A 27,934-nucleotide genomic window follows, 5' to 3' on the forward strand; every position below is an offset into this window, starting at 1 on the left:
CAGAGCTTTGGTCTCCATTTGCTTTGATTTCCATAGCTTTTGGTAGTCATAGCCTTGGTTTCACAACCTAGGAGAGTATGGCGTCTAGCGAGGAAAATTACCACCGTAGAGGTCCTTACTTTGATGGTACTAATTTTGCTAGTTGGAAGCATAAGATGAAAATGCATATTCTTGGACATAACCCCGCCGTATGGGCTATTGTGTGTATTGTCTTGCAAGGTGAATTCTTTGGTGGGAGAGAACCGAACCATGAAGCTACCGCGGAAGAGTTGAAGATGCTGCAATACAATGCTCAAGCTTGTGATATCATCTTCAACGGATTGTGCCCCGAAAAATTCAACAAAATCAGCTGTCTTGAGAATGCAAAGGAAATTTGGGATACTTTGATTGATATGCATGAAGGTACAGATTTCGTCAAGGAATCCAAGTTGGATGTGCTTCAAAGTCAGCTTGACAAGTTCAAAATGAAGGATGGTGAAGGTGTCGCTGAAATGTACTCTAGGCTTGCTCTTATCACAAATGAGATCGCTGGCTTAGGAAGTGAAGAGATGACCGACAAATTCATCATCAAGAAGACCCTAAGAGCTTTGGACGGAAAATATGATACCGTATGCACATTGATCCAAATGATGCCCAATTACAAAGATCTCAAGCCAACGGAAGTCATTGGAAGAATTGTTGCTCATGAGATGTCACTCAAGGATAAGGAGGAGCTCCATAACAAGTCAAGTGGTGCTTACAAAGCCTCATGTGAAGATCCCACATCATCAAGTGAGAAACAAACCTTCAATGAAGAATTGAGCCTAATGGAGAAGAACTTCAACAAGTTCTACAAGAGTAGAAGCAAAGAGAGAAGTTCCAAGTCAATGTCCTACAATGACAAAAGATCTTCTAGCCGAGAGCGAAATTGCTACAATTGTGGAAGACCTGGACACTATTCCAATGAGTGTACGGCACCCTACAAGAGAAGAGAAGATTCTCCAAAAAGAAGAAGTATAAGAGAAGAATCACCATCAAGAGAGAGAAGGAGTAGAGATGATCGTTATGAACGAAGAACATCTCGGAGAAGCAAGGATTCAGAAAGAAAGGACAAGTCATCAAGGAGCTACACAAAACAAAGACATCAAGCTCATGTTGGTGAATGGGTATCCGGCTCTGACTCTGACAATCACTTCGAGAGAAGTTATCACTCCGACTCCGAATATACTCAAGATGAAGGTGTTACCGGTCTAGCACTTGTGTCAACCAACTCCTACGACATATTTGATTCACCAAATGAAGGACTTGGAAGATGCTTCATGGCTAAAGGCCCAAAGGTATCACACCCCGAGTATGTTGATTTCAATAGTGATGAAGATGACTTGTTAGGTGATGATGATTTACTTGTTGACAACTCTAGTGATGAATACTATGATGAAACGTCAATTAATCATGCTAATCAAGATAAAACGAATGACAATGATAAGGAGAAGATTGAGTTTCTAACTAAAGAACTAAACACTCTTAAGTTAGCTCATGAAACTATCTTAGGAGATCATCGAGAACTTTTAAGGACTCATGATAAATTACGTTTTGAAAAGCTTAACCTTGAGCAAGAGCATGAGTTCTTAAAAGCAATCAATGATGATCTTCGCAAGAAAAGTTCTTCTTACATTGCCAAGCGTTTACTCTTATCCACTTACTTGCCTCAAGTCAAGTCTAGTAACAAGAACAAGAAAGATTCTTCCTCTAGTAGTAACAATAATCATGCTAAATCCAATGTTGTTGCTTCTAGTAGTTCTCTTGATTCCACTAATGATTCTCTTAGCCAAGTTACACTTGAGCAAGAAAAGGGAATTATAGAGAAATGTGTTTACAAGAGCCTTGCCGGGAGTAAGCAATTCGAGAAAATTGTACGCAAGCAAGGAAGGCACCGGAAGAACCAAGGTGTTGGTTTTGAACGAAAGTTCAATGCCAATGGAGTTGAGTGGGAAGAAGATCAATACCCCAAGATGAAGTTTGTTCCTCAACAAAAGAAGTATGATCCTACTTCCTTCAAAGGGACACAAGCTCAAGATGATCTTCCACCACAAGACCACAAGCAAAAAGGCAAGGATAAGCTTCAAGAGGAGATTAATGCATTTGAAGAAGCTTCTAAGGCCTTGGTCAAGTGGGTTCCCAAGACTACATCAAGTTCTACTTCATCAAGTACGACTACAACTCCAAGGATTCCCATCAAGATGATGTGAATCCCGAAGAAGAAGAAGAACTAAAGAGTTCTTGAGGGTGACTCCGCCAACATACTTCACTCTTATCATTTTGGCAAGAACAAGTGCAATCAACTTCCACATCTTGCACTAGTTCAAGGAGTCACAAACCCTCTTGTTGGTAAGACAAGGGACAAGGTAACCTAATGCTATCATAGACATCATCTTGTGTGTGCATCACTCTATGTCTATGGATATCCTTGTTTGTTCCTTGTGGGACTAACCCGTGTAGGTATTGAAAGTGCAACTCACTCCAAAGGATTGCTCCAAATGATCTACATCAACATTGAGCATCCACATCTTCAACACCTACATGAAGTAATCATCGACAAAACCCAAGGTTAGTTCATCCCTCTTAGGGGGGATCTCACATCTAGGGGGAGCTTTACTCTAAGAATTGAGCTAAAGCAACTCTAATGGTGTGAACACAACAACGCTTCATGTAAAAGTGGTAACCCCACTTGTGCTTAAACAATGAGTATGACCTATGATCAAATGTTCTCATTTGACTCCTAAGTCAATATACTCATATATAGATGACCTAGTCATCGCCAATTGCTTGATAGATGCTAGAATTGGTTGTGCATGCTTTGCCACATATTTCATTTGCCATTTTATTGTGTGAGCATGTTGGTTGCATAATTTACTCATTCGAGGACATCCACTTGTTGTTTTGATTGTTTGGTTCATTTTTCTTTTGCCAAGTGGATGGACAAGAATGCCTAAGAACCTTCTCTAGCTATCTATGCTTTTCTTGTCTCAAACTCTATTCATGCTACATCACAAAGTTTGATCAAGTCAGATTCGAACCACTCAGTGTGAGGAGCACTCGGAGTCCCCGATTCGTCATAGACTTAAACTTCCAAAACTTCTTTGTGCGTTTCGGTCTGACCGATTTATCCATTTCGGTTATACTGAGATCACTAAGTCGATCTAGGTTTTCAATCTGGGTGCAGCTAATTTGAACTTTTCGGTCACACCGAGTTGCAGTAACTGCTTGCAGTTATGCATCTCGGTGCCACCGAGTTGTTCCACTCGGTCACACCGACAGGGTCAGGCTATATATATCCCCGGGCCAAAATTTGGAAAATTCTCCGAACCCCTTCGCCCGCGCTCAGTCTGCTCTGCCTCCCTGGGTCTCCGGATTGTCCTCCTCGTCGCCAGCTGCCTCCCGCCGCTGGTCTCCGCCGCCGTCAACGGAAATCGTCTCCGCCGTTGCCGCTGTAGCAGGTCCATCGCCGCACTTAGGGTATGGACTTGATCCTTGTGCTAATCTCACTCCGATTCCTAGCACATTGTTTTGCCATGTATCTTGCCACGATTGAGATCACTCTATCCAGCGAAATCACTCCGTAGTTTAGTTGTGGTTTGAAAATTTAGGGTTAGGTTTCCGCCGAAATCATCTCGGACCAACCGAGTTGTTGAAATCGGTTCCACCGATTTGGCTAAGGCCAGTGCACATGTGATTCTCGGTCTGACCGAGAATTGCAAATCGGTGTGACCGAGTTCAATTCTTTGTGAAACCCTAGCAGTCTCGATGCCACCAAACTGTGACTCGGTTTGACCGAGTTCACTAGTTTAGTTTCCAAAAGCTGCTTCGGTATCATCGAGTTTTCAAATCGGTAGATCCGAAATGCTTTCTATGGAAAACTAAAACTAAGTTTTTGACTCATTCTTTTGCAAAAACCTCTGGACTTTATTATGCGCATCCAATCTATCTCATCTATATCTATCACAGGGTCTGCTGTCAGTGTTTGCATCATGTCAGATCAGAGTGACAGTCAGAACAAGTCTGAGGAGCAAGTTCACATGAGTGAGGGCACTAGTCCCTCTAGCAGCTATGATGATGGAAGCAGGAGTACACCCAGCAACTTGCCTAAGGCAGCCACCAGGACCAGAAAGAAGATAACCTCAGATTCTGAGGATGAGGACTATGTGGCTGTTGAGGAAGAGGCCACCTCAAAGAGGAAAGTTCTGAAAAAGGAATATGGCACAGCTGCTGCAACTAAGCCAGGTCTGAAGACTAAGATGCCAGCAAGAAGAGAACCCATGTCTAAGGCAAGGAAAGTTGCCACAGGAGAAACAATGGAGTTCACTCTTGAACCCAAGGAAATTGGAGATGGTAAGAAGAGGAAAGAAAGGGTCAAGAAGACCATTGCCAGAGTAATTAGGAAGCCCTCAATGATGGAAGATGAAGAGGAAGAGGTTGCTGCACCAGCACCTAAAGCTCAAAAGCTTATGGGTGATGCTATAAGATCAGGGGCTGCTCCATCTAAGCCCAAAGAAGCTCCCAAGGCAGCTGCTCCAAAACCCAAAGCTGCACCCAAGAGGAGTACAAGGAATATTCCAGCTGCAGAGAAGAACAAGGCCCCAGTGCCTAAAGCTGCTATAGAAGAAGAAGATGATGAGTCACATGTCTTGAGGAAGTTGAATCCCAAAATTCCAGATCACAATGATGCTCATCCAGTAGCTGAGGACATGAAGCTCAGGAAGGATGCAGGACTCAGATAGTGGAGATTGACTGATCCCTATGCAGTCAGGAGAAGAACTGCTGTGGACTAGAGGTTCCATACAAAGGAACAACAGGACTTCTATGAGACAGTGTTGCTTGACAAGAAGCCTATAGTCTGTGATATGAGATGGGTGGACTGGGAGTACATCAGGGAAAATGAAGAACACTATCCCGGAGTCTATGATAGTTTCAAGTCTTGTGGAGTAGAGGACTTTGTTGGGCAGAAGCTCACAAAGTGGAATGATGAGCTTATTATGCAGTTCTACTCCACAGCTCACTTCTACCCAGATGGAAGGATTGTTTGGATGTATGAAGGTACTAGGTACCAGTCAACAGTTGAAGAATGGGCAAAATTGATCAATGCTCCTAAGGAGAATGAAGATGACTTGGATGTTTATGCCAAGAAGAAGAAGGATCACAACACCATGGCACATATGTACAGAGAGATCCCAGATGCTGCTCTTGAGACACACAAATTTGGATCAGTACATTACCTTCTGTCAGGTTTGCCAACAATCAACTAGATCCTCAGGCACACTATTGCCAAAGTCAGGTGATCACAAGATGATCAGAGGCCATGCAATTAACCTGCTTCACATATTTGATGTGCCTCAAAAGTTCAAAGTCATGAGCCTAATTGTGGAAACTATAAAGAGAACAACTGCAGATCAGAAGAGAAGTTGTGGGTATGCCCCCACAGATCCATGAGCTAATCAACTCCAAGATGGGCACTGCCACATATCTCTTGGACAAGGATCATATGCCCATCTACCCAGACTTTGAGGACAACACTGTGGTGATGGATGAGAATGAACCATCTTCTGTGCAAGCACAAGCAAAGAGGGAGAAGGCAAGGACTGAAAAGGCTGCAAAGATGCCAACCATTGATGAGGCATCTCAGTATCTTCTGAAGAGCAAGCAAGATCAGCTTGGCTACTTGATTGCCTACACTCTGAGGATTGAGAAGGGATTGGCCACCCTGACTCAAAACCAGGAGAGCTTGGAGAGGATCATGGAGCAAAAGTTCTATGATTTAGATGTGAAGGTCACAGAGATACAGTCAGTTGTTGAGCAACTTCAGGATGAAGTGCATGAGAAGAAGGGCAAGTCTACCACTAATGCTTTTGCTAGAGTGCCCAGAGGACAGAGATCTGCTGCAGTGCCAGTTACAGACACCAGAGCAACTTCATCTGCACCAGCTACAGCTTCAGTGCCACCAACTCCAGCACCCACTCCACCAGCTCCATCTACATCAACTGATGCCTTCGTCTTTGGAGTTTTATCTACACCGCCACCTAAAGACCAAGCCTAAGAGTCGACCTAGCACTATGCATTTTTATGAACTTTTTGGTAACTTAATGCCAAAGGGGGAGAAAATGTATAGATCATAGGCTTCGAGAGAGATTGTTGCTCTTTGTTCTCTCTTGTTGTTTGGTGGTTGAACTTTGTTATTTGCTTGTTTGAGATACTTTATGCTTTTGTGTCATACTTGGATGATCATGTGTTTGATCATATGCTACCTTAATGCTTGTTGGATGACATTATCCTTTTATATCCCCATATGATCATTCACTTTGCTTGGTGATGAGTGCATGTATTTAATTATTATCATTTTGAGCGCTCCACCAAGATGTATGTGATATGGAAGAGTAACCCATGATCCTAACTCATTATGCATTTGCAGTCCAAAGCAAATCTTAAACTATGCACAAATTTAAGGGGAGCTCTTGCTTTTCACATACTTCTCAAAGCGACAATGTTTTTCACTCTTATTATCATTTGTCGAAGCTTTGATCTATATGTTGTTATCAATTACCAAAAAGGGGGAGATTGAAAGTGCAACTATCCCTAGGTGGTTTTGGTAATTCCTAACAACATATAGCTCATTGAGCTAATGCTATTTCAAGATTAATATTTCAGGAAAGCTCAATGATTGGCATGGCATGGATGAGAAAAGTGGACCCCTCAAAATGCTAAGGACAAAAGGATTGGCTCAAGCTCAAAGCTCAAGACTCTACATTTTCTATTTTAGTGATCCAAGATCACATTGAGTCTATAGGAAAAGCCAATACTATGAAGGAGGGATGAGGTGTTGCTTAATGAGGCTCTTGCTCAAAATGTTTAGTGATATGCTCCAAAGCCCTCAACTACTTTCTCACATCCACATATGACCTAAACCAAAAGTCAAACTCGGCCCCACCGATTCTTTCTATCCGGCGCCACCGAGTTCATATGTCATAGCCACTGCCACAAACCTTAGGCAAATCGGTCTCACCGATAGGGATCTCGGTCTCATCGAGATGGGATTGTAATATCTCTGTTTCCCTTCGTAATGTTTCGGTCCCACCGAGATGAGCGATCGATCCCACCGAGATTGCAATGTAAACTCTCTGTTTCCCTTTCGTAACATTTCTGTCTCACCGAAATGAGCGAATCGGTCCCACCGAGTTTACCTGACCAACTCTCTGGTTAGCTTATTACCAAAATCGGTCTCACCGAGTTTGTGTAATCGGTCTCATCGAGATTATGTTATGCCCTAACCCTAACCATATCGGTCCTATCGAGTTGCATGTCGGTCCCACCGAAAATCCTAACGGTCACTAGATTTGCTGAATCGGTCCGACCGAGTTTATCAATTCGGTCCCACCGAGATTGGCAAGTTGTGTGTAACGGTTAGATTTTTTGTGGATGCTATATATACCCCTCCACCTCCTCTTCATTCGTGGAGAGAGCCATCAGAACGAACCTACACTTCCAACTTATCTTTTCTGAGAGAGAACCACCTACACTTGTGTTGAGGCCAAGATATCCCATTCTTACATATGAATCTTGATCTCTAGCCTTCCCAAGTTGCTTTCCACTCAAATCTTCTTTCCACCAAATCCATATCATGTGAGAGAGAGTTGAGTGTTGGGGAGACTATCATTTGAAGCACAAGAGCAAGGAGTTCATCATCAACACACCATTTGTTACTTCTTGAAGAGTGGTGTCTCCTAGATTGGCTATCTGTCACTTGGGAGCCTCCGACAAGATTGTGGAGTTGAACCAAGGAGTTTGTAAGGGCAAGGAGATCGCCTACTTCGTGAAGATCTACCGCTAGTGAGGCAAGTCATTCGTGGGCGATGGCCATGGTGGGATAGACAAGGTTGCTTCTTCGTGGACCCTTCGTGGGTGGAGCCCTCCGTGGACTCGCGCAGCCGTTACCCTTCGTGGGTTGAAGTCTCCATCAACGTGGATGTACAACCTTATGGTCTGATTGCCTGGTTATCGAAAGCACCGTCGATATTATTGACAGGTGGAGTACATAACACTTTTTGGCCCTTGACAAAAGAGGGAGAAGCCGATGGTCGGTTAAGACGCGTTTAAAAGTTCGGGTGAACACATATATGATATAAGTACTTCGGTACATACAATCATTATACATAGAATTCTTTTACCCAAGTTTACTAGGGGCTCTTAAATTTATATGAGCCGTTTTATAGTAAATGTGTTTTCTTCCTAGTCGTTGCAAAATCTTTTTCTATCACTCCTTTTTCGACGCGATTGTGTGGTCAATAGCCGGATAGCCCATTTTCTCTCTAGTGACCGCTCGAGTTTAGTTCGCTAAACTGGTCTAACGAGCAGTACTCCGCCTTCGGGATAGGAGGTTGCAGCAGTAGGTTGACCCACTTGAAGTCTTGAGATTGGATGTGTCATATTAATGCACGACAGAAGCCCAAAAGTAAGACCAATTTTCGGATTGGCACCAAATGACTTGATTTAGTTCGGGCGTAAAGTTTTTACTGAAGTTTTTTAGTTTTTCAAGCCTATGGCACATTTAAACTATTTGTTTGTTTCTAGCATAAGTCTCGTAGTGCAGCACTGGACACTTTTAGAGATTCGACACAAAAATTCTCGGATATTGCTATATATGCATCGGTTTCAAATTGTGTCTTTGGTCAATAGTTGGGTTGCCCGGCTCCTGTGCTTGCCTCCTACGTTCCGCTTTGTTCGGATAGGTGTGCCAAGGGAGAACCACTGCGATTGTGCTTCCAGCTCGAATGGTTAAGCACCTCAGTGGAGAAAGCCGAAAACTGGCTGTCACAATGGGCGTAAACTGGTCAGCGATCCGATGATGGTATCAAACTACATATCGAAACCGATTACCCCATGTTAAACGATGGGCCTTTCATAACATTGGCCGAAGTGATAATGGCTAGACTTCGGTCGGTGCCGAACACTAACCGGGGGCTCGTAGCTAGCTTCCCCAGTTTAAAGCTCCTATGACTAAGTGAAAGTTATAAAGCCCGCATATCTGATTGCCTCGTTTCTGCTAACACAACTGCCTTTGGGCACCGAGATGTCGGCTAAGGGTTATCTTGTTATTGCGGAAACACCCTGCGTAGCATCTACAAGGGGGTGGAAGCCGACAATGGTCCACTTTAAAGTGATAAACGGTCGCAACGGAGTCAAAATAAATATATTATCGGTGTTCGTATTTTATATACGAGGGCTACCTTCCGTAATGATCGTTATAAAGCCATAAATATGCATCCATTTGACTTAGGATTTTGGCCAAGCTGGGTTGCCTACACTATAACAAAAACACCAGGTATGGTTGCTTTTTCTGGGGCGCTTTTTTATTGATCTCTACGCTCATGAACACTGGCGACCTAAAGACGCTTCTTAAGACGTTTAGAAAGCGTCACAAAATTTTGATTTTAATTAGGCTAAAAAATAAGTATTTTAGTTTTAATTAACTTTAAGAGACGATCCGTGAGACGCTTTATGTGCGCCTCTGCTCTTCGAGAAGATTTGTGAAACGTCTTAATGTGCGACTCTGTTCTTATCATAGATTTAAGAAAACTTTGAATAATTATTTTTTCAACCCAGATATCTATGAAAATTAGCTGTACTAAACTTTGGATAATGCTACTTTGTTATTTGATTGTGACTTTAAACATCCCCTCTGTAATGTGCTTCTATGTCCCTGCAAAAAAAAGTTGTTCGTCTATGTATATTTGTGAATTGGTGTACGTACGAGGAAAGCCCATTGAATTTTCATATGAAGCCATCTCAAAAATATTTTGCATGATAATGTATGTTTCATTCATATCATAAAGATTAAAATACAAGTCACATAAAGATCACCAAGACAAAAGTGAAAAGACAGCAGAACGTCTCTGAGCTTAACACCAACGTTCGTCACCTGTCTCCAGCACCATCATATCAGCCACCGAAAGAAAAAAAAATGACGGATCACCTTCTCACCTGAGATCGACGCGACTACATCGTTGATATGCAGCTTTGCAGACCTTCAAGGTGGCTCGCCATAGACGAAACCATTACCGTTGAATGAATCAGACCGGGGCAACACCCCGGACACGCCATCGAACTCCAGATCTGGCACCCACATGACTAAGACGTCGGAGGAGGAAACCATACCTGCCATCCACGAACCACGGGCCCAGCACACGTTCCATCTTTCAGATGCCGTTGTTGCAGACCGCAATCTACATCCGCTCCTCGACTACCTCCCAAGCTCCGCGCCGACGTTGGAGCATACGCCGGCGCAACGACGGAGCACGAGGATACATGTCCACCACAAGGATGCCGCCGCCGCCACGACATCCCCGCTTGAACAGACCGATTCCCAAATCCTTCACTGACAATAGAGATGATTGCCTCGCCGAAGAAGAATCCGGAGCTTCTTTATTCAGCATCATCGTCGCCACCGCTGAAGGCAAGACGTCGCACGATTTAAAACCCTAAACTTTTTGGGCCCTAAAACCTAAAGGTAAAACAATCCACACGTGCGGGTTCAGGTGACCCCCTCACCACCGACGACCAAAAAGTCGTCAGCAGAGAAGAGCCCCCCAGAAGACGGCGCAGGAAGGAGTGGCTCTCGTGTGGCGGCAGTTAGGCCTCGCTACATGAGGAAAACTTTCCAGACTCCATCAAGGACTGAGATACGATTCAGAAAGCCATCCCAATCACCCAGCGAATGCAATGGACGGCTGCTATGCCAGGTCGTACACAATTCGTAAAAGAACAGTCGTAGATGTAGCAGGGCTGATGTATATTATTTGATTGAAAAAAAGGGGCTGATGTATATTATACTACCTACTTTTTTAGGAGGAATATATTATACTACCTCTGTAATACGCAACTCCTTAAAATGATACTCCCTTCGTTCTTTGATATAAGGTGTATAGATTTTTTAGAAAAAGTTCGAAATATAAGGTGTCTTGTATTGCACCACTTGTTTGAATAAATTTTTTTAGGGATTTGATTACATTTATTTATATTAGACAAACTTCTCTATTTTCTCATGTCAATTTAGTCAGGTCTAATCTTGTCCAAAACTTGTGAAATTTTCACTCCACGTGCGTTCTTTAATTTTCGTGCCAAAAACTATACACACTATATTTAGGAACGGAGGGAGTAAAAGAAATCAGCAGTTAGGGCCGCCGCCGCTCGGCGCCTCGACAACAGCAGTCGATCTCCCGCCGCCGTTTGGCCCAGCCAGAGCCATCATCGTCGCTCGCCCCCTCTACCATAGATCTCACGCCGTCGCGCTCCCCCGGCCAATGATCTGACGCCGCCGCAACTCGCCCCTAGCCCGAACTCCGGCGTCGCCCGACTCTGATCCCCCGCCGGCCCTCCGGCCAGAGCTCCACCGCCGCTCGACCACTCCTCCCAGACAAGTTCCCCCGCCGCTCGACGCTGTTCGCCTCCCTACAGCACAAGCTCCTCTGCTACCTGACGCCGGTCTGCCCCAGGCCAAGCTCCCCGATCCCCTGACGCCGGTTGCAGCCCGACATCGCTCCCCCCAACGCCAGGCTCCGCCGGTTGCAGCCCGACACCGCTCCCCCCAACGCCAGGCTCCGCCGGCCGCAGAATACTCTACCCGGACGACTCCTCTCTCGCTTTGCTGCCGACCTTGGCAATGAGCTCGCCGACACACCTCTGCTGCTAGGAGCTTGTCCGCAGGTTGTTCTTCTCATTTTTCTATCTCCATATCATGTGAAATATAGCTCAAATTCTGATATGTCACCTCTGTTTTCCCTTTCTGTCTTTGAAGTGATACACTGTATTGGTGAAATTTGACAAATGTTGATAAAATCAGTGAATACTTTTTGGTGATTGGATGAGAATTGTTGTTAAAAACAGTGGGGACTGTTGATTGGATGGCAATTGTTGATGACATGATATTTTTGAAGTTGATCTGGTTAGGGGGAGCTGCATATGTCATGCCACACAAGAGTATTTTTCTTGTTTTAGCAAGAGAAACCACTGGATATTACTTAGATTTTTAGTAACTGGTTATACCAGCTAGCCTTCTGTTCTGCTGTTTGTCAAGCATTGGGGAATATACATCCATATTTGTCATTTATGATATTTTCTTTATGTATATCACATAAATTCTATCACTCTAGTAAAGACACATCTCCACTTATGTTTTCCAGTGTAAGATGAAAGATTGGGTAGATCCTATTATACAATTTGAACCTTAGTATCTATTGCACAGTTTAAAATATTCATATATACCTATGTTTAATGTACAAGAGCATATGGAAATTACAAACTGATCGATTTTGCTTTCATTACTATGAGTGGCAGCTCAGCTTTGAGAATGTTGCAGGGCAGAGTGTTTCTCTTAGGACAAAAGGTTGTTGTGGCAAAGAAAGGGAAAGGGAAAAAGAAGGGCAAAGACAGTGAAAAAGCAACTGAAGGTCCTGAAAAACAAAAGCGTAAAAGAGCGCCTAACAAGAAATCAGGTAACGTCGCACGTAAACCTGAGAAGAAGCCTGAGGATTGTTTCAAAAAGAAGTCAATATTCTTTGATTTGGAATACTGGGAGTACAACAAGTTAAGGCAAAATCTAGATGTAATGCATATTGAGAAAAAACATCTGTCAAAATTTAATTGGAACCTTACTGGATATTGATTCTAAAACAAAGGATGGCCTTAATGCACGACTTGACTTGGGAGAAATTAGAATTCGATCTAGCCTTCAACCTGATGAAGGTGATAAGGATAAAACTAAATTGCCGCATTCACCTTTTAATATGTATAAAGAAAAGAAGGAGATTCTTTGTACAGTGATTAAGAATTGTAGGACACCTGATGGTTATGCATCAAACTTTTCGAGGTGTGTGAACATGAAAGAATTAACATTGACTGGCCACAAAATCCACGACTGTCATGTTATTCTAGAAGACATCCTTCCTGTGGCACTTTTAAACTGTTATCCCAGTAAAGATGTCATGATAATAGTTGTTGAGCTGGCTAATTTCTTCAAGAAGCTATGCTCCAAAGTGTTAGATGTCTCTGAGCTTGACAAACTGCAAGAGAGTATTGTGAAAACACTTTGTAATATGGAAAAAGTTTTTCTTCCATCGTTTTTTACTGTCATGGTACATTTGATGGTGCATTTAGTTGAAGAAGCTAAACTTGGTGGCCCGGTGCATTACAGGTGGATGTACCCTCTAAAGAGGTATGCTACTTTCATTTTATTTGTTATTTTCCACGGTGCATCTAAGTATATGATTTGATTTATTGTTTCCCGTGATCATATAACCTTGTTGTTTTATGATGTTCAGATCATTTGTTTGGCTAAAGTCACTTGTGCGCAATAGAACTTATCCTGAAGGTTCTATTGCTGAAGGATATATTGTTGAAGAATGCTTGACCTTTTGTTTAAGATTTCTAGAAGGAACCACACGTTTCACGAGAACATCTAGGAACCCTGATCCTTCAGATAATACAAAGGGCATGTACATGTTTGATAGTCACTAGTAGAAAAAGGGCCTTTAGTCCTGGTTCATAAGGGCCTTTAGTCCCGATTCTGGAACCGGGACTAAAGGGTCGGTACTAAAGCCTCCCCCTTTAGTCCCGGTTCTAACTGGAACCGGGACTAAAGGCCCTCCACGTGGCCGTTGCCTAGAGGTCCACCTTTAGTCCCGGTTGGTAACAACAACCGGTACTAAAGGATATCTTATGAATTTTTTGATTTTTTTTTGAATTTTTTTGAATTTTTTTTGAATTTCAAATTTCTGAATTATTTTAACCTCTAATCTCTAATCACCCCTCATCACTGCTCAATTTAACCTTTAATCTCTAATCACCCCTCATCATTCCAAATCATCTAACTTCCCGAACGGTCATCCATCCTCTCACTACTCCAGCTTGAGCACGCTTAACTTCCGGGTTCTATTCTCCCTCGTTTCCAAGTCTGCACTTGTTGTTTTCCTGACAATAGTAAGATGGCAATCCTATTAACCCTCAGGAATTTAGCTTGAGCATGAAGTCACACATTTCACTGTTTGAGTTTGAAACTATTGTTCTAAAAATCAATAATTATTTAGTAACACTAATATTTCTTGAATAAGTAGTTTGACCACAGTTTGACCATAGTTGACCAAAATTTAAAAAAACTGAAATAATTATTTAGTAACACTAATACTTCTTGAATAAGTAGTTTGACCATAGTTTGACCAAATTTAACAAAAATTCAAAAAAAAACTGAAATTTGAGCATAACTTTTTTTCCTTTTAGAATTTGAGGATTCTAAAAATTTGCAAACAGGCCGTAGGCCGTCTCCATCGGATGCGGATCTTCGTTCCGAACATTTTGATATATTATACGTTTTTTTTCTGACATCGTATGCAAAAGTTATAGCCGTTTTACATTTTCTTTACATTTTTTGCAAAACATGTCCAAATTTAAGTTTTTAAATTTTCCTAACTAGTAGATGTAGTAACATAACTACCTCTCGAAGGATTTTAAATTTTGAAGTTTCTATCATTTTCTTTTGCTTTCTACAAAACTGAAAAGGTGATGCAACGGGGGGGGGGGGGGGGGGGGGGGGGGGGGGGGGGGGGGTAGGATTTGAAAATTGCACCACGAACCGGTACTAATGGGCATCGCACCCTTTAGTACCGGTTCGTGCCATGAACCGGGACTAAAGGTCCCATTTGAACTGGGAGTAATGCATGTATGGTGCCCTCGCCGCTTGAACCGGGACTAATGCTCTGTGACGCCCCCGATTTGACCGTACACTAATCATGCACGCAAATGTGTACGATCAAGATCAAGGACTCACGGGAAGATATCACAACACAACTCTACAAATAAAATAAGTCATACAAGCATCATATTACAAGCCAGGGGCCTTGAGGGCTCGAATACAAGAGCTCGATCATAGACGAGTCAGCGGAAGCATCAATATTTGAGTACAGACATAAGTTAAACAAGTTTGCCTTAAGAAGGCTAGCACAAACTGGGATACAGATCGAAAGAGGCGCAGGCCTCCTGCCTGGGATCCTCCTAACTACTCCTGGTCGTCGTCAGCGGGCATCACGTAGTAGTAGGCACCTCCGGTGTAGGAGTCGTCGTCGACGGTGGCGTCTGGCTCCTGGGCTCCAACATCTGGTTGCGACAACCAGGAAGAAAGGAAAGGGGGAAAAAGGGGGAGAAAGCAACCGTGAGTACTCATCCAAAGTACTCGCAAGCAAGGAGCTACACTACATATGTATGCATTGGTATCAACTGGAATAAGGCTATTATATGTGGGCTGGACTGCAGAAAGCCGGAATAAGAGGGGGATAGCTAGTCCTTTCGAAGACTACGCTTCTGGCAGCCTCCGTCTTGCAGCATGTAGAAGAGAGTAGACTGAAGTCCTCCAAGCAGCATCGTATAGCATAATCCTAACCGATGATCCTCCCCTCGTCGCCCTGTGAGAGAGCGACCACCGGTTGTATCTGGCACTTGGAAGGGTGTGTTTTATTAAGTATCCGGTTCTAGTTGTCATAAGGTCAAGGTACAACTCCAAATCGTCCTGTTACCGAAGATCACGGCTATTCGAATAGATTAACTTCCCTGCAGGGGTGCACCACATACCCCAACACGCTCGATCCCATTTGGCCGGACACACTTTCCTGGGTCATGCCCGGCCTCGGAAGATCAACACGTCGCAGCCCCACCTAGACCAACAGAGAGGTCAGCACGCCGGTCTAAACCTAAGCGCCCAGGGGTCTGGGCCCATCGCCCTTAGCACACCTGCACGTTGCGAACGCGGCCGAAAGCAGACCTAGCCTAGTGGCCTTCCAGTCCAATCCGGCGCGCGCCACTCAGTCGCTGACGTCACGAAGGCTTCGGCTGATACCACGACGCCGGGATACCCATAACTACTCCCGCGTAGATGGTTAGTGCGTATAGACCAAATGGCCAAACTCAGATCAAATACCCAGATCTCGTTAAGCGTGTTAAGTATCCGCGAACGTCGACCAGGGCCAGGCCCACCTCTCTCCTAGGTGGTCGGAACCTGCCCTGTCGCTCCGCCTCAAAGATCCACTCGCGGGTGCTCCTCAAGCCGACCCGTCTTTAGTCACCACATGTATCATGTATAAAGTATATAGTATATACCCGTGATCAACTCCCGAGTGATCACGACCCATTAGTACAGCATGGCAGACGGACAAGGATGTAGGGCCACTGATGATAAACTAGCATCCTATACTAAGCATTAGGATTGCAGGTAAAGGTAACAACAGTAGTAGCAAGGACAGGCTATGCATCAGTATAGGATTAACGGGAAGCAGTAACATGCTACGCTACTCTAATGCAAGCAGTATAAAGAAGAGTAGGCGATATCTGGTGATCAAAGGGGGGGCTTGCCTGGTTGCTCTGGCAAGAGAGAGGGATCGTCAACTCCGTAGTCATACTGGGTAGCAGCGGCGTCGGTCCCGGTGTCTAGCGAGAGAAGAGGGGGGAGAAATAATAAATATTTAAGCAAACAGATGCATAGCGATGCATGACATGACAAGTATCGGTGCTAAGGGTGCCCTATCGCGGTATGAGGTGATACCGGTGAAGGGGGGAAACATCCGGGAAAGTATCCCCGGTGTTTCGCGTTTTCGGACAGATGAAACAGAGGGGGAAAGTTGCGTGTTCGCTATGCTAGGGATGCGTGGCGGATAAACGGGTTGCGTATCCGAATTCGTCTCGTCGTTCTGAGCAACTTTCATGTACAAAGTATTTCCATCTGAGCTACGGTTTATTTTCTATTAATTTTAAAAGATTTAAATCATTTTCAGGATTTATTTAATTATTTTAATACAACATTATCCAGAACAGTGCTTGCTGACGTCATCATGACGTCAGCATGACGTCAGCAGTCAACAGAGCTGTTGACTGGTCAACTGACGTGTGGGACCCACTGGTCATTGACTGTTTAGTCTAATTAGGGTTTAATTAAACTATCTACTTAATTAGTTTAATTAAACATGGTTAATTAACTTAATTAATTCATTAACTATTTCAATTATTAATCAATTAATTTTTAATTAATTAATTAATTATATATTTATTTTTATTTCGTTTTTTTATTAAAACGTTCTGGGGCTGGGGCCCCCATGTCATTGGCCCCAGGGGGCCTTGCGGTTTTCGGGCGCATGGCCGCGCGGTTGTCGCCCGAACGGGCGCGGGCGCAACGGTGCCCAGCACCCGCTCTTTCGGGCGCACCACAGGGGCGGGCGGAGCCGGCAGATCGCCGGAGCAGGGGGGGTTGGTGACCACGGCGGGGCTCGCCGGGCGCCAACCGGGCGGAGGACGGGGATTGCGACGGTGCACGGAACAGGGGCGGACGGAGGGAGGAGCGGGCTCGGCAGGGGCGCCGCTTCGACTGGAGCAGCGGCAGCGGCCAAGGGACGGCGCCGGCGCGGCCTGGCGCGGCGAAGCTGAGGTGGGAGGCGAGGCTACAGGGGGAGGCGCGGCGCGACGGGGTGGGTGCGCGTAGGCGAGCGGGCGAGCGGGATGGTGGGGCACGCGGCCCAGGCACGGCGCGGGGAAGGAGGTCGCGGCCCCGGGATGGCAGCGGGGCGCTGGGCGCGCGAGCGCGCGGTCGGGGGAGAGCCGCGGTCGGCGTGGTGGCGGGGGCGCGCGCGCGGAGGCGCGGCCAGATCTGTTGACGGGAGAGAGGGGAGGGGCGCAGCTCACAGGGGGATGTAGGGGGCGGGGCAATGGGGCTCGGGGAGGATGCCAGGGACGTCGTCGGCGTGGAGGCAGACCGGTGGGGGGGCGTGGTCGAGGCGGAGCGATCCGGCGAGGGAGGTCCGGCGGGGTGGCCGCGAGGTCCAGCGGTGGGGATCGATCCCGCGAGGGAGAGGTGCGGGAGGTTTGGCGGCGGCAGCGGGCATCCGGGCGACGGCGAGGTGCGGCAGGGTGGCGCGTCGCATCGGTGTCGGCGAGGTCGCGGCGAGGGGGGGGGGTGCGGGATCGGGGCGATCCCGATCTAGATCGAGGAGGAGAGGGCGATGGGGGGGCAAGTGGGTGCGTGGGGGCTAGGGTTTCAGGGACATGGGGGGTTAAGTGAGCGGTGGTGGGCCTTGGCCCAGTTGGGCCTATGGCCGGCCTGGCTAGCTGGGCCGAATGGCCCAGGGGGAGGTTCTGTTTCTTTTTTATTTTTTTCGTATTTATTTGTTTTCTGTTTATTAGTCTTCTATTTTATTTTCCTATATATTCTGCTTTATAAAATATACAAGTAGTACCTAAATTAGTGTTTACAAAATACCCCAATGCAACAAAATGTTTGATGACAAAATAAAATAGTTTAGTAATTTATTAATTGTAAAAAGCATTTAATTAATTGTTTTTGCTATTGTTTAAATCCTTATAGTTCATTTAAGCATTTAAAAAAAGGCTTGGTTTCTCCACCATAATTGCTTACGATTTATTTGAAACAACCCGAACATTTTAGTTTTAAATTTTTGAAAACTTTTGTTGTTTGTTTTTCTTTTGAATTTGAATTTGAATCGGTTTCGAACTAACGCGAGATTAGCAACGGTAACCGCGGTGACGCGGCATCATTAACGGAGGTTTACTGTAGCTTAATTATCCGGGCGTCACAATTCTCCTCCACTACAAGAAATCTCGTCCCGAGATTTAAGAGGTTCGGTAAGGGGGGAAGTTTTGGTTACGAGTTTCTAACGAATCGTCTCGGTCTTGGTTGCTCTTCTCGAAGAGGTCGATCCATTATGTTGATGTCTTCATTTCTCTGCTCCAGTTCATCATGATGAAGTTGTCGTCCTTCCTTCAGGATGTTCACCGTACTTACGAATGGGGTGAGAAGGGAAAACCCTATAAGGACGGATTCTAACAAGACTGAGCATCAGACGGTTAACTAAGGGGAAGAAGCATAACTATCTCTCGAATTGACACTTAAGAAAGTATCGAGAGCAAAGTAAGAAGGTGCAAAATAGAAGTTTCAAGCGCATAGGCAATCGTTCGTTGCGTGAAACGAAGTGTTGAAAGGATTTAGAGCAATGTGAATAAGCATTGCATCAGATACCAGAATAGATCACTAGGCAGGTGGCCCATGAATTACTTACAAAGTCAAGCGCGAGGAATAATTTTGACAACAGGGTGTGCAGGAGAGTCAGGTTTCGATCCTGTTGAACTGTGGGTTATGGGCCCACCATGTGGTTAAAAGTAGGAAGGGCGTTGACATCTTGCACGGTCATGATGGCAAGACATGTCAGAGGGTAGCCTATCAGTTATGTCGGCAACAATGTCGGTACCAAGGGCGAGGGACGAAGAGAACCATTTTCCTGCTCGTTGAACGAGGCGGACCAATAGGCAAGGTTCCCGTCCATCGGTGGTTTCCGAAATGTCATCAACAATAGTAACAGAGTCTGACTGATAAGGTGGTACACCGAGGTGTTTTCGTAAGCAGGAAAATATTACTGCTTAGATCATATAAACCTCAAGAAGGTTAAACAGAACAATGGAAAGGAAAATGTGATCATCAGATCAAACAGAAGAATGGAAAGGAATGTGTGTTTGACACATAAACCAAGGGTATTTCCTTCGCAACGACAAGCAGAGCAAGATATCCATGACAGGATATAAAGTAGAAAATCATTTAGGTAAGGGGAGATAAATTCAATGACATTACCCATACCACAGTGTTTGGATAACTGAGCAAGAAACATTTAGCATTGGGCTTCAAATGTTCTTGTTGAAAATCAGAGTACCACAGACATGCTTCGAGATAGCATTGACATAGTCTTCAAGCAAAGGTCGTACTTTGGATACACCAAGGATTCATCAGGAACAACTTATAGAATAAGTCTTGCAATTTCCTCATGGAAGAATGGATAACCTTGCTAATAAGAAAACTATAACAGTAGGTCCAACCGGCCAGGTGTGCTAGGCACGACATCACCTTACCGGGTCATATGAGGATCAATGTTATAACTCTTGAAAGTATGTTCCAACCATCATATCTGATCGAGATTCCGATCTGATCGGTGTTAGGAAACCTCAGACTCAAGATGCCTGAGAAGAAAAGGTGCAAGACAAATTGACGAGACGACATTGTAAGATTCTCGGGAATTGAACTATGGAAGCGAGTTCCGAAACAAGAGTTCTCCACTAATCCAAGGAGAGATGAGGAGGTGGCTGATGGATTCAGCAACATTTTGTCAAGATTTCCAAAAAATGAATTTCCACAATCAGGTGAACAAAGAGATATCATTTGTCGGATCAAATGATATAATGATGTATGCTTGAGGAAAACATACACAGTTAAAGGTGCACCCGAAATATGGGCTTACGTAGAATGATCAATGTTAGAATGGTGGTTCAAAAACCAGTAGTCTAAGAATGAACGGCCGACCATTAACTTCAAAGCAATAGGGTTGCTAGAAGGAAAGAATCCAAACAACACCGTTCACTTGTTGGAATCAACACGGGGACCAAGAAAGAATGGTGATGGTGAGAAGTATCACTATACCAAGAATTCTTAAGAGGTGGAGTAATCCTTGTGACATTCTTGTCATAAAAGATGGTAATACTCCAAGGTAAAGAAGAACAAATGCTGGATAGCAATGAACTCAAGGTACAACACAGAACACGGACAAGTTTGTGTTGGAGGGAAGGCAATAAAGTGGTCGATGACAAAACAACTCATCGAGGGCAAGGATGGTATTTCTCATCATGAATTCAATTGATATCCTGGAAGAACTCGGAATGCTGATGATGATCACGACACATTTGTCGAGAGATTTCATGAGGATGTAATCGATCAGCGATGACATCAAGTCAAAGGAATGATGAAGCAAGAGGTCAATGGAAGCATAGATACGACACAACTCGAAATCAAGCTTGCTTTTCAAGGTGAATTGATATGACAAGGAAAATCGACGTAAGCTTAGCTCATCGTCGAAGTGGTGCTCCGAGAATAAGGTCCAGGTAGCACAGTTAAAATCACCACGACAATGATATAGCCATACAAGCTAGGAATGGCGTGGTCGGATACAAACTCGTACTTAAAGAAGATTATCAAGTGTCGTTGAACCGTTCTGCAGACTCGGTTCAGTTATCGGTGTTTTTGAGTGTTTATTGACTCAGAGCCCGTGGAAATTGGATCAGTGCGAATGTAGCACTTGATGAAGAACTCATAAGAAGTTATGTAGTTCCATGATAATCTCGAGATACCAGGGGGTAATACTCGAAGACGGATCAAAGTAGAGGTTGGATTGGGGTATTGCTCTACAGAAGACAAGTGCTTAAACTTGCACGAGAAATGGTATTTAAAGGAGAACATGGTCGGAACCACAATTGCAAAAGGCCAGATCCCAGATATACGATGAATTTATACCAAAGGAATAATTAACTTAAGAGAAGCTTTAATGATAATATCTACATCGTGTCCATGGGCATGAACACAAGGTTTAAGGTCGACTCCCACTTCTCCAATGCATAACCTTTCATTCACTTCTCGCTTTGATAAAGGCATTAGTGTTGAAAGTTTTACCTGGTGAAATACTAGATGAGTATGAATCGTGAAAACTTCCGAGTTCACACATATAAGGGAAGGCATAGGTTCAACCCGTCAGGGTATCGTGGAATCATATACCACAAATTTCAAGAATAATAACACAAGCTCGATAGTAGAGCATGCTTGAGAAAGCAGAGGATACAATTTACCAAAGGCAGGATATATCCGAGGAAAAGCTCACAGGCTTATTGAATATGAAGGATGTTGTCGGATAAAATGCAACAAAGGATCTGGTGGTCCACAAGGGATCTGATGTGAGCATCGGTACTCAACTACAGGAAGAAGAATGCAAGGATATCGGATTATAGAAACATCTGACTAACTCATAGCTCAAATACAAAGGAATTATGATTTCCAAATGAAGGGATCAGAAGCAAACGCTCTGATTAAGGATGGATAAGCTGAGCAGGCTTAGGGGTACAATCGATGGCGATTTGATTGGTCGAGAACCAGCTCACGTTTTAAATGACATCTGAGCTGGAAGGATGAATTCTACGATCCGAGTGAGGATTGCGAGAATTCGCAACATATTGAGTCAATGGACTCAAAATGATATTGACAAAGGTAGCCAATAAGATTACTATACTTATGGGATTAACCATAATGCAAGCAAGCAAGAATTTCAGGAGCAATAGGTTGCTCAGGATTTTCGGAAGACCGAATGGTATTTCGAAGAATTTTGTGAACTGCATGAATATCTGGGGATGAGCGGATACTCGATAAATGCGAGTAATTATCCGTAGTGGTATGCATGTGGCAAAGAACTGCAAGGCAGTAGGCACAAAGTATTCTCGGGGTATCTTATAATAACAAGATCGACTGGGAATAAAAGTAAGCACGTCAGGTCTAAATACTTATCCATAGGGATATTTCGGTGGTAGGGACTTGCAAAAGCAACGACATAAGGTTTCAACAGAATATCGGAGAGTATCTTCGAAATCCTCTAGTGCAGCCGACGATCGTCTGGACTGAAGGGGGTTCTCCGGGAGAAAGTATTTCAAGAACCTAAGTTAGATTTTTAGTAAATTTATTAAACCCGAATAGAAGAGAGATCAGAGTCCCACAGTAAGGTTCGAGGAGTAAAAGATCCTAATACCACCCAGATGGCGACGTGGGCCCATGGGCCGCACAGCCATGTTAGAAAAAACAGTTTTCATCGACTAGACTCAACTTCGGCCAAGGAGTTGGAAAGGGGATTCCTACAGGCAGTTGGCTCTGATACCAACTTGTGACGCCCCCGATTTGACCGTACACTAATCATGCACGCAAATGTGTACGATCAAGATCAAGGACTCACGGGAAGATATCACAACACAACTCTACAAATAAAATAAGTCATACAAGCATCATATTACAAGCCAGGGGCCTTGAGGGCTCGAATACAAGAGCTCGATCATAGACGAGTCAGCGGAAGCATCAATATTTGAGTACAGACATAAGTTAAACAAGTTTGCCTTAAGAAGGCTAGCACAAACTGGGATACAGATCGAAAGAGGCGCAGGCCTCCTGCCTGGGATCCTCCTAAACTACTCCTGGTCGTCGTCAGCGGGCATCACGTAGTAGTAGGCACCTCCGGTGTAGGAGTCGTCGTCGACGGTGGCGTCTGGCTCCTGGGCTCCAACATCTGGTTGCGACAACCAGGAAGAAAGGAAAGGGGGAAAAAGGGGGAGAAAGCAACCGTGAGTACTCATCCAAAGTACTCGCAAGCAAGGAGCTACACTACATATGTATGCATTGGTATCAACTGGAATAAGGCTATTATATGTGGGCTGGACTGCAGAAAGCCGGAATAAGAGGGGGATAGCTAGTCCTTTCGAAGACTACGCTTCTGGCAGCCTCCGTCTTGCAGCATGTAGAAGAGAGTAGACTGAAGTCCTCCAAGCAGCATCGTATAGCATAATCCTAACCGATGATCCTCCCCTCGTCGCCCTGTGAGAGAGCGACCACCGGTTGTATCTGGCACTTGGAAGGGTGTGTTTTATTAAGTATCCGGTTCTAGTTGTCATAAGGTCAAGGTACAACTCCAAATCGTCCTGTTACCGAAGATCACGGCTATTCGAATAGATTAACTTCCCTGCAGGGGTGCACCACATACCCCAACACGCTCGATCCCATTTGGCCGGACACACTTTCCTGGGTCATGCCCGGCCTCGGAAGATCAACACGTCGCAGCCCCACCTAGACCAACAGAGAGGTCAACACGCCGGTCTAAACCTAAGCGCCCAGGGGTCTGGGCCCATCGCCCTTAGCACACCTGCACGTTGCGAACGCGGCCGAAAGCAGACCTAGCCTAGTGGCCTTCCAGTCCAATCCGGCGCGCGCCACTCAGTCGCTGACGTCACGAAGGCTTCGGCTGATACCACGACGCCGGGATACCCATAACTACTCCCGCGTAGATGGTTAGTGCGTATAGACCAAATGGCCAGACTCAGATCAAATACCCAGATTCGTTAAGCGTGTTAAGTATCCGCGAACGTCGACCAGGGCCAGGCCCACCTCTCTCCTAGGTGGTCGGAACCTGCCCTGTCGCTCCGCCTCAAAGATCCACTCGCGGGTGCTCCTCAAGCCGACCCGTCTTTAGTCACCACATGTATCATGTATAAAGTATATAGTATATACCCGTGATCAACTCCCGAGTGATCACGGCCCGATAGTATAGCATGGCAGACGGACAAGGATGTAGGGCCACTGATGATAAACTAGCATCCTATACTAAGCATTAGGATTGCAGGTAAAGGTAACAACAGTAGTAGCAAGGACAGGCTATGCATCAGTATAGGATTAACGGGAAGCAGTAACATGCTACACTACTCTAATGCAAGCAGTATAGAGAAGAGTAGGCGATATCTGGTGATCAAAGGGGGGGCTTGCCTGGTTGCTCTGGCAAGAGAGAGGGATCGTCAACTCCGTAGTCGTACTGGGTAGCAGCGGCGTCGGTCTCGGTGTCTAGCGAGAGAAGAGGGGGGAGAAACAATAAATATTTAAGCAAACAGATGCATAGCGATGCATGACATGACAAGTATCGGTGCTAGGGGTGCCCTATCGCGGTATGAGGTGATACCGGTGAAGGGGGGAAACATCCGGGAAATATCCCCGGTGTTTCGCGTTTTCGGACAGATGAAACAGAGGGGGAAAGTTGCGTGTTCGCTATGCTAGGGATGCGTGGCGGATAAACGGGTTGCGTATCAATTCGTCTCGTCGTTCTGAGCAACTTTCATGTACAAAGTTTTTCCATCCGAGCTACGGTTTATTTTATATTAATTTTAAAAGATTTAAATCATTTTAGGATTTATTTAATTATTTTAATACAACATTATCCAGAACAGTGCTTGCTGACGTCATCATGACGTCAGCATGACGTCAGCAGTCAACAGAGTGTTGACTGGTCAACTGACGTGTGGGACCCACTGGTCATTGACTGTTTAGTCTAATTAGGGTTTAATTAAACTATCTACTTAATTAGTTTAATTAAACATGGTTAATTAACTTAATTAATTCATTAACTATTTTAATTATTAATCAATAATTTTTAATTAATTAATTAATTATATATTTATTTTTATTTTTTTTTTTATTAAAACTGTTCTGGGGCTGGGGCCCCCATGTCATTGGCCCCAGGGGGCCTTGCGGTTTTCGGGCGCATGGCCGCGCGGTTGTCGCCCGAACGGGCGCGGGCGCAACGGTGCCCAGCACCCGCTCTTTCGGGCGCACCACAGGGGCGGGCGGAGCCGGCAGATCGCCGGAGCAGGGGGGGTTGGTGACCACGGCGGGGCTCGCCGGGCGCCAACCGGGCGGAGGACGGGGATTGCGACGGCGCACGGAACAGGGGCGGACGGAGGGAGGAGCGGGCTCGGCAGGGGCGCCGCTTCGACTGGAGCAGCGGCAGCGGCCAAGGGACGGCGCCGGCGCGGCCTGGCGCGGCGAAGCTGAGGTGGGAGGCGAGGCTACAGGGGGAGGCGCGGCGCGACGGGGTGGGTGCGCGTAGGCGAGCGGGCGAGCGGGATGGTGGGGCACGCGGCCCAGGCACGGCGCGGGGAAGGAGGTCGCGGCCCCGGGATGGCAGCGGGGCGCTGGGCGCGCGAGCGCGCGGTCGGGGGAGAGCCGCGGTCGGCGTGGTGGCGGGGGCGCGCGCGCGGAGGCGCGGCCAGATCTGTTGACGGGAGAGAGGGGAGGGGCGCAGCTCACAGGGGGATGTAGGGGGCGGGGCAATGGGGCTCGGGGAGGATGCCAGGGACGTCGTCGGCGTGGAGGCAGACCGGTGGGGGGGGGGCGTGGTCGAGGCGGAGCGATCCGGCGAGGGAGGTCCGGCGGGGTGGCCGCGAGGTCCAGCGGTGGGGATCGATCCCGCGAGGGAGAGGTGAGGGAGGTTTGGCGGCGGCAGCGGGCATCCGGGCGACGGCGAGGTGCGGCAGGGTGGCGCGTCGCATCGGCGTCGGCGAGGTCGCGGCGGGGGGGGGGGGGGCGGGATCGGGGCGATCCCGATCTAGATCAAGGAGGAGAGGGCGATGGGGGGGCGAGTGGGTGCGTGGGGGCTAGGGTTTCAGGGGCATGGGGGGTTAAGTGAGCGGTGGTGGGCCTTGGCCCAGTTGGGCCTATGACCGGCCTTGCTAGCTGGGCCGAATGGCCCAGGGGGAGGTTCTGTTTCTTTTTTATTTTTTTCGTATTTATTTGTTTTCTGTTTATTAGTCTTCTATTTTATTTTTCTATATATTCTGCTTTATAAAATATACAAGTAGTACCTAAATTAGTGTTTACAAAATACCCCAATGCCACAAAATGTTTGATGACAAAATAAAATAGTTTAGTAATTTATTAATTGTAAAAAGCATTTAATTAATTGTTTTTGCTATTGTTTAAATCCTTATAATTCATTTAAGCATTTAAAAAAAAGGCTTGGTTTCTCCACCATAATTGTTTACGATTTATTTGAAACAACCCGAACATTTTAGTTTTAAATTTTTGAAAACTTTTGTTGTTTGTTTTTCTTTTGAATTTGAATTTGAATCGGTTTCGAACTAACGCGAGATTAGCAACGGTAACCACGGTGACGCGGCATCATTAACGGAGGTTTACTGTAGCTTAATTATCCGGGCATCACATGCTCACATTAGTCCCGATTCGTAATGCAACCGGGATTAATGCTCTTTTCTGGCTGGACCAAAGCCCCTTTTTCTACTAGTGAGTGTTGGTGAGCCAATTGGAAAGGCTGTCACTGTAGGCCAGTTGGACGATCAGCTTCTAGTTCAAGCACATCGATATGTCTTGCGACACTGTGATGAGCTGATGATCTCCGTAGGTGTGCTTCAGTGCTATCTTCTATTTCTGTTGTTTTTCACAAGTTGGAAAACATCATGATGTTATTTTTCTTATTATTACAGAGAATTTGTGGATCAAGGGAAGAGGAAGCCGGGTAACTTAAATTTGACGGATGATGACAATGAGGATTTGATTAGTAGACACTTTGCTGACTGGTTGGAACAAAAGGTATAATTTTCCTTCAGCATGTTCCTTCACTTTAGTTTCATATGAACTCAATGTAACCACTCTTACATACAGGTTATACTAGATGATGGACCGGATATTACAGAAAAGATAAGAGCATTAGCCGCAAAACCAAGCAAATGCGGGGTGCGCTATAGTGGCTATATAATTAATGGCTTCTAGTTTCATAATATCAGTCGCGAGACAGGACGCGTGACACAAAATAGTGGTGTCGTGAACCTTGCTGAAAATGGTGTCCTATTATGGCCGGTTATCTGACATCTTCGAATTGTCATACAGAGATTACAAGGTGATGCTCTTCAAATGTGATTGGTATGATGTTCATCACAAAGTTGGTATTTAAGAGATGAGTTTGGATTCACTCATGTGAACCTTCCCCCGCAAAATACATACATGGGAGAAGTTAGAGGATGATCCTTTTGTATTTTCTTCCCAAGTGGACCAGGTATTTTATATCCAACATCCGAGAAGTGAGAATTGGAATACCATGGTGAAATTCGAACCTCGTGATATTTTTGACATGGGTGGAGAACCATCTTCTGATGAAACAGATTAGTCTTTGTGCTTTCAGCTTGTTATCGGCAGCTAAGATATAGGTTGAGCACTTGTCATCCATGCTCCTAGGTAGAGTTGCTCCAATATAACTATTCCAGCTGGGCGGATCTTCTTCAGAATATATTGTTCCCTGTGTTACTCTGTAATGAACGAGTCCATGGTCTTTTTAAATGCATATTTTCCCTTTTGTTATGAATGAATTTATGGCTATCCGTTCAGTTCTTTGAATAGTTTTTAAATTGTTTTTTAACTTTCACATGACAATAGTACTGCTAAATTTTGGAACGTTCTGAT

The 27,934-nt window shown here is 45.3% G+C and overlaps 1 protein-coding gene across 9 annotated transcripts; it reads left to right on the plus strand.

Annotated features, from left to right (window-relative positions):
- Positions 1-11,186: 11,186 nt before the first annotated feature.
- Positions 11,187-27,840, plus strand: LOC125522564. 9 transcript variants are annotated; one of them, XR_007289829.1, is made up of 6 exons: positions 11,188-11,730; positions 12,383-12,518; positions 13,180-13,237; positions 26,747-26,879; positions 26,962-27,067; positions 27,140-27,840. XR_007289829.1 is itself a non-coding variant. In XM_048687616.1 (5 exons), exons 2-5 carry the CDS (start codon positions 12,810-12,812, stop codon positions 27,392-27,394), a joined length of 636 nt encoding a protein of 211 aa, XP_048543573.1. In that variant the 5' UTR covers positions 11,187-11,730; positions 12,383-12,809; the 3' UTR covers positions 27,395-27,840. The 9 variants fall into 9 exon arrangements, 3 of the variants coding, with proteins under 3 accessions (XP_048543573.1, XP_048543571.1, XP_048543572.1); XR_007289828.1 differs by having other exon boundaries at positions 11,189-11,730; positions 13,217-13,237; XR_007289827.1 differs by having other exon boundaries at positions 11,187-11,730; positions 12,383-13,237.
- Positions 27,841-27,934: the final 94 nt, after the last annotated feature.

Source organism: Triticum urartu, chromosome 7 (assembly GCF_003073215.2).
Source record: "Triticum urartu cultivar G1812 chromosome 7, Tu2.1, whole genome shotgun sequence".
NCBI lineage: Eukaryota > Viridiplantae > Streptophyta > Magnoliopsida > Poales > Poaceae > Triticum > Triticum urartu.

Excerpts from the sequence above, each read along its gene's own strand:
- LOC125522564 (XM_048687614.1), top strand. The coding sequence starts at position 12,810 with ATGTATAAAGAAAAGAAGGAGATTCTTTGTACAGTGATTAAGAATTGT. Across the intron at positions 13,238-26,961 it reads TGGATGTACCCTCTAAAGAG|AGAATTTGTGGATCAAGGGA; the intron begins GTATGCTACTTT and ends TTATTATTACAG. Across the intron at positions 27,068-27,139 it reads CTGACTGGTTGGAACAAAAG|GTTATACTAGATGATGGACC; the intron begins GTATAATTTTCC and ends TCTTACATACAG.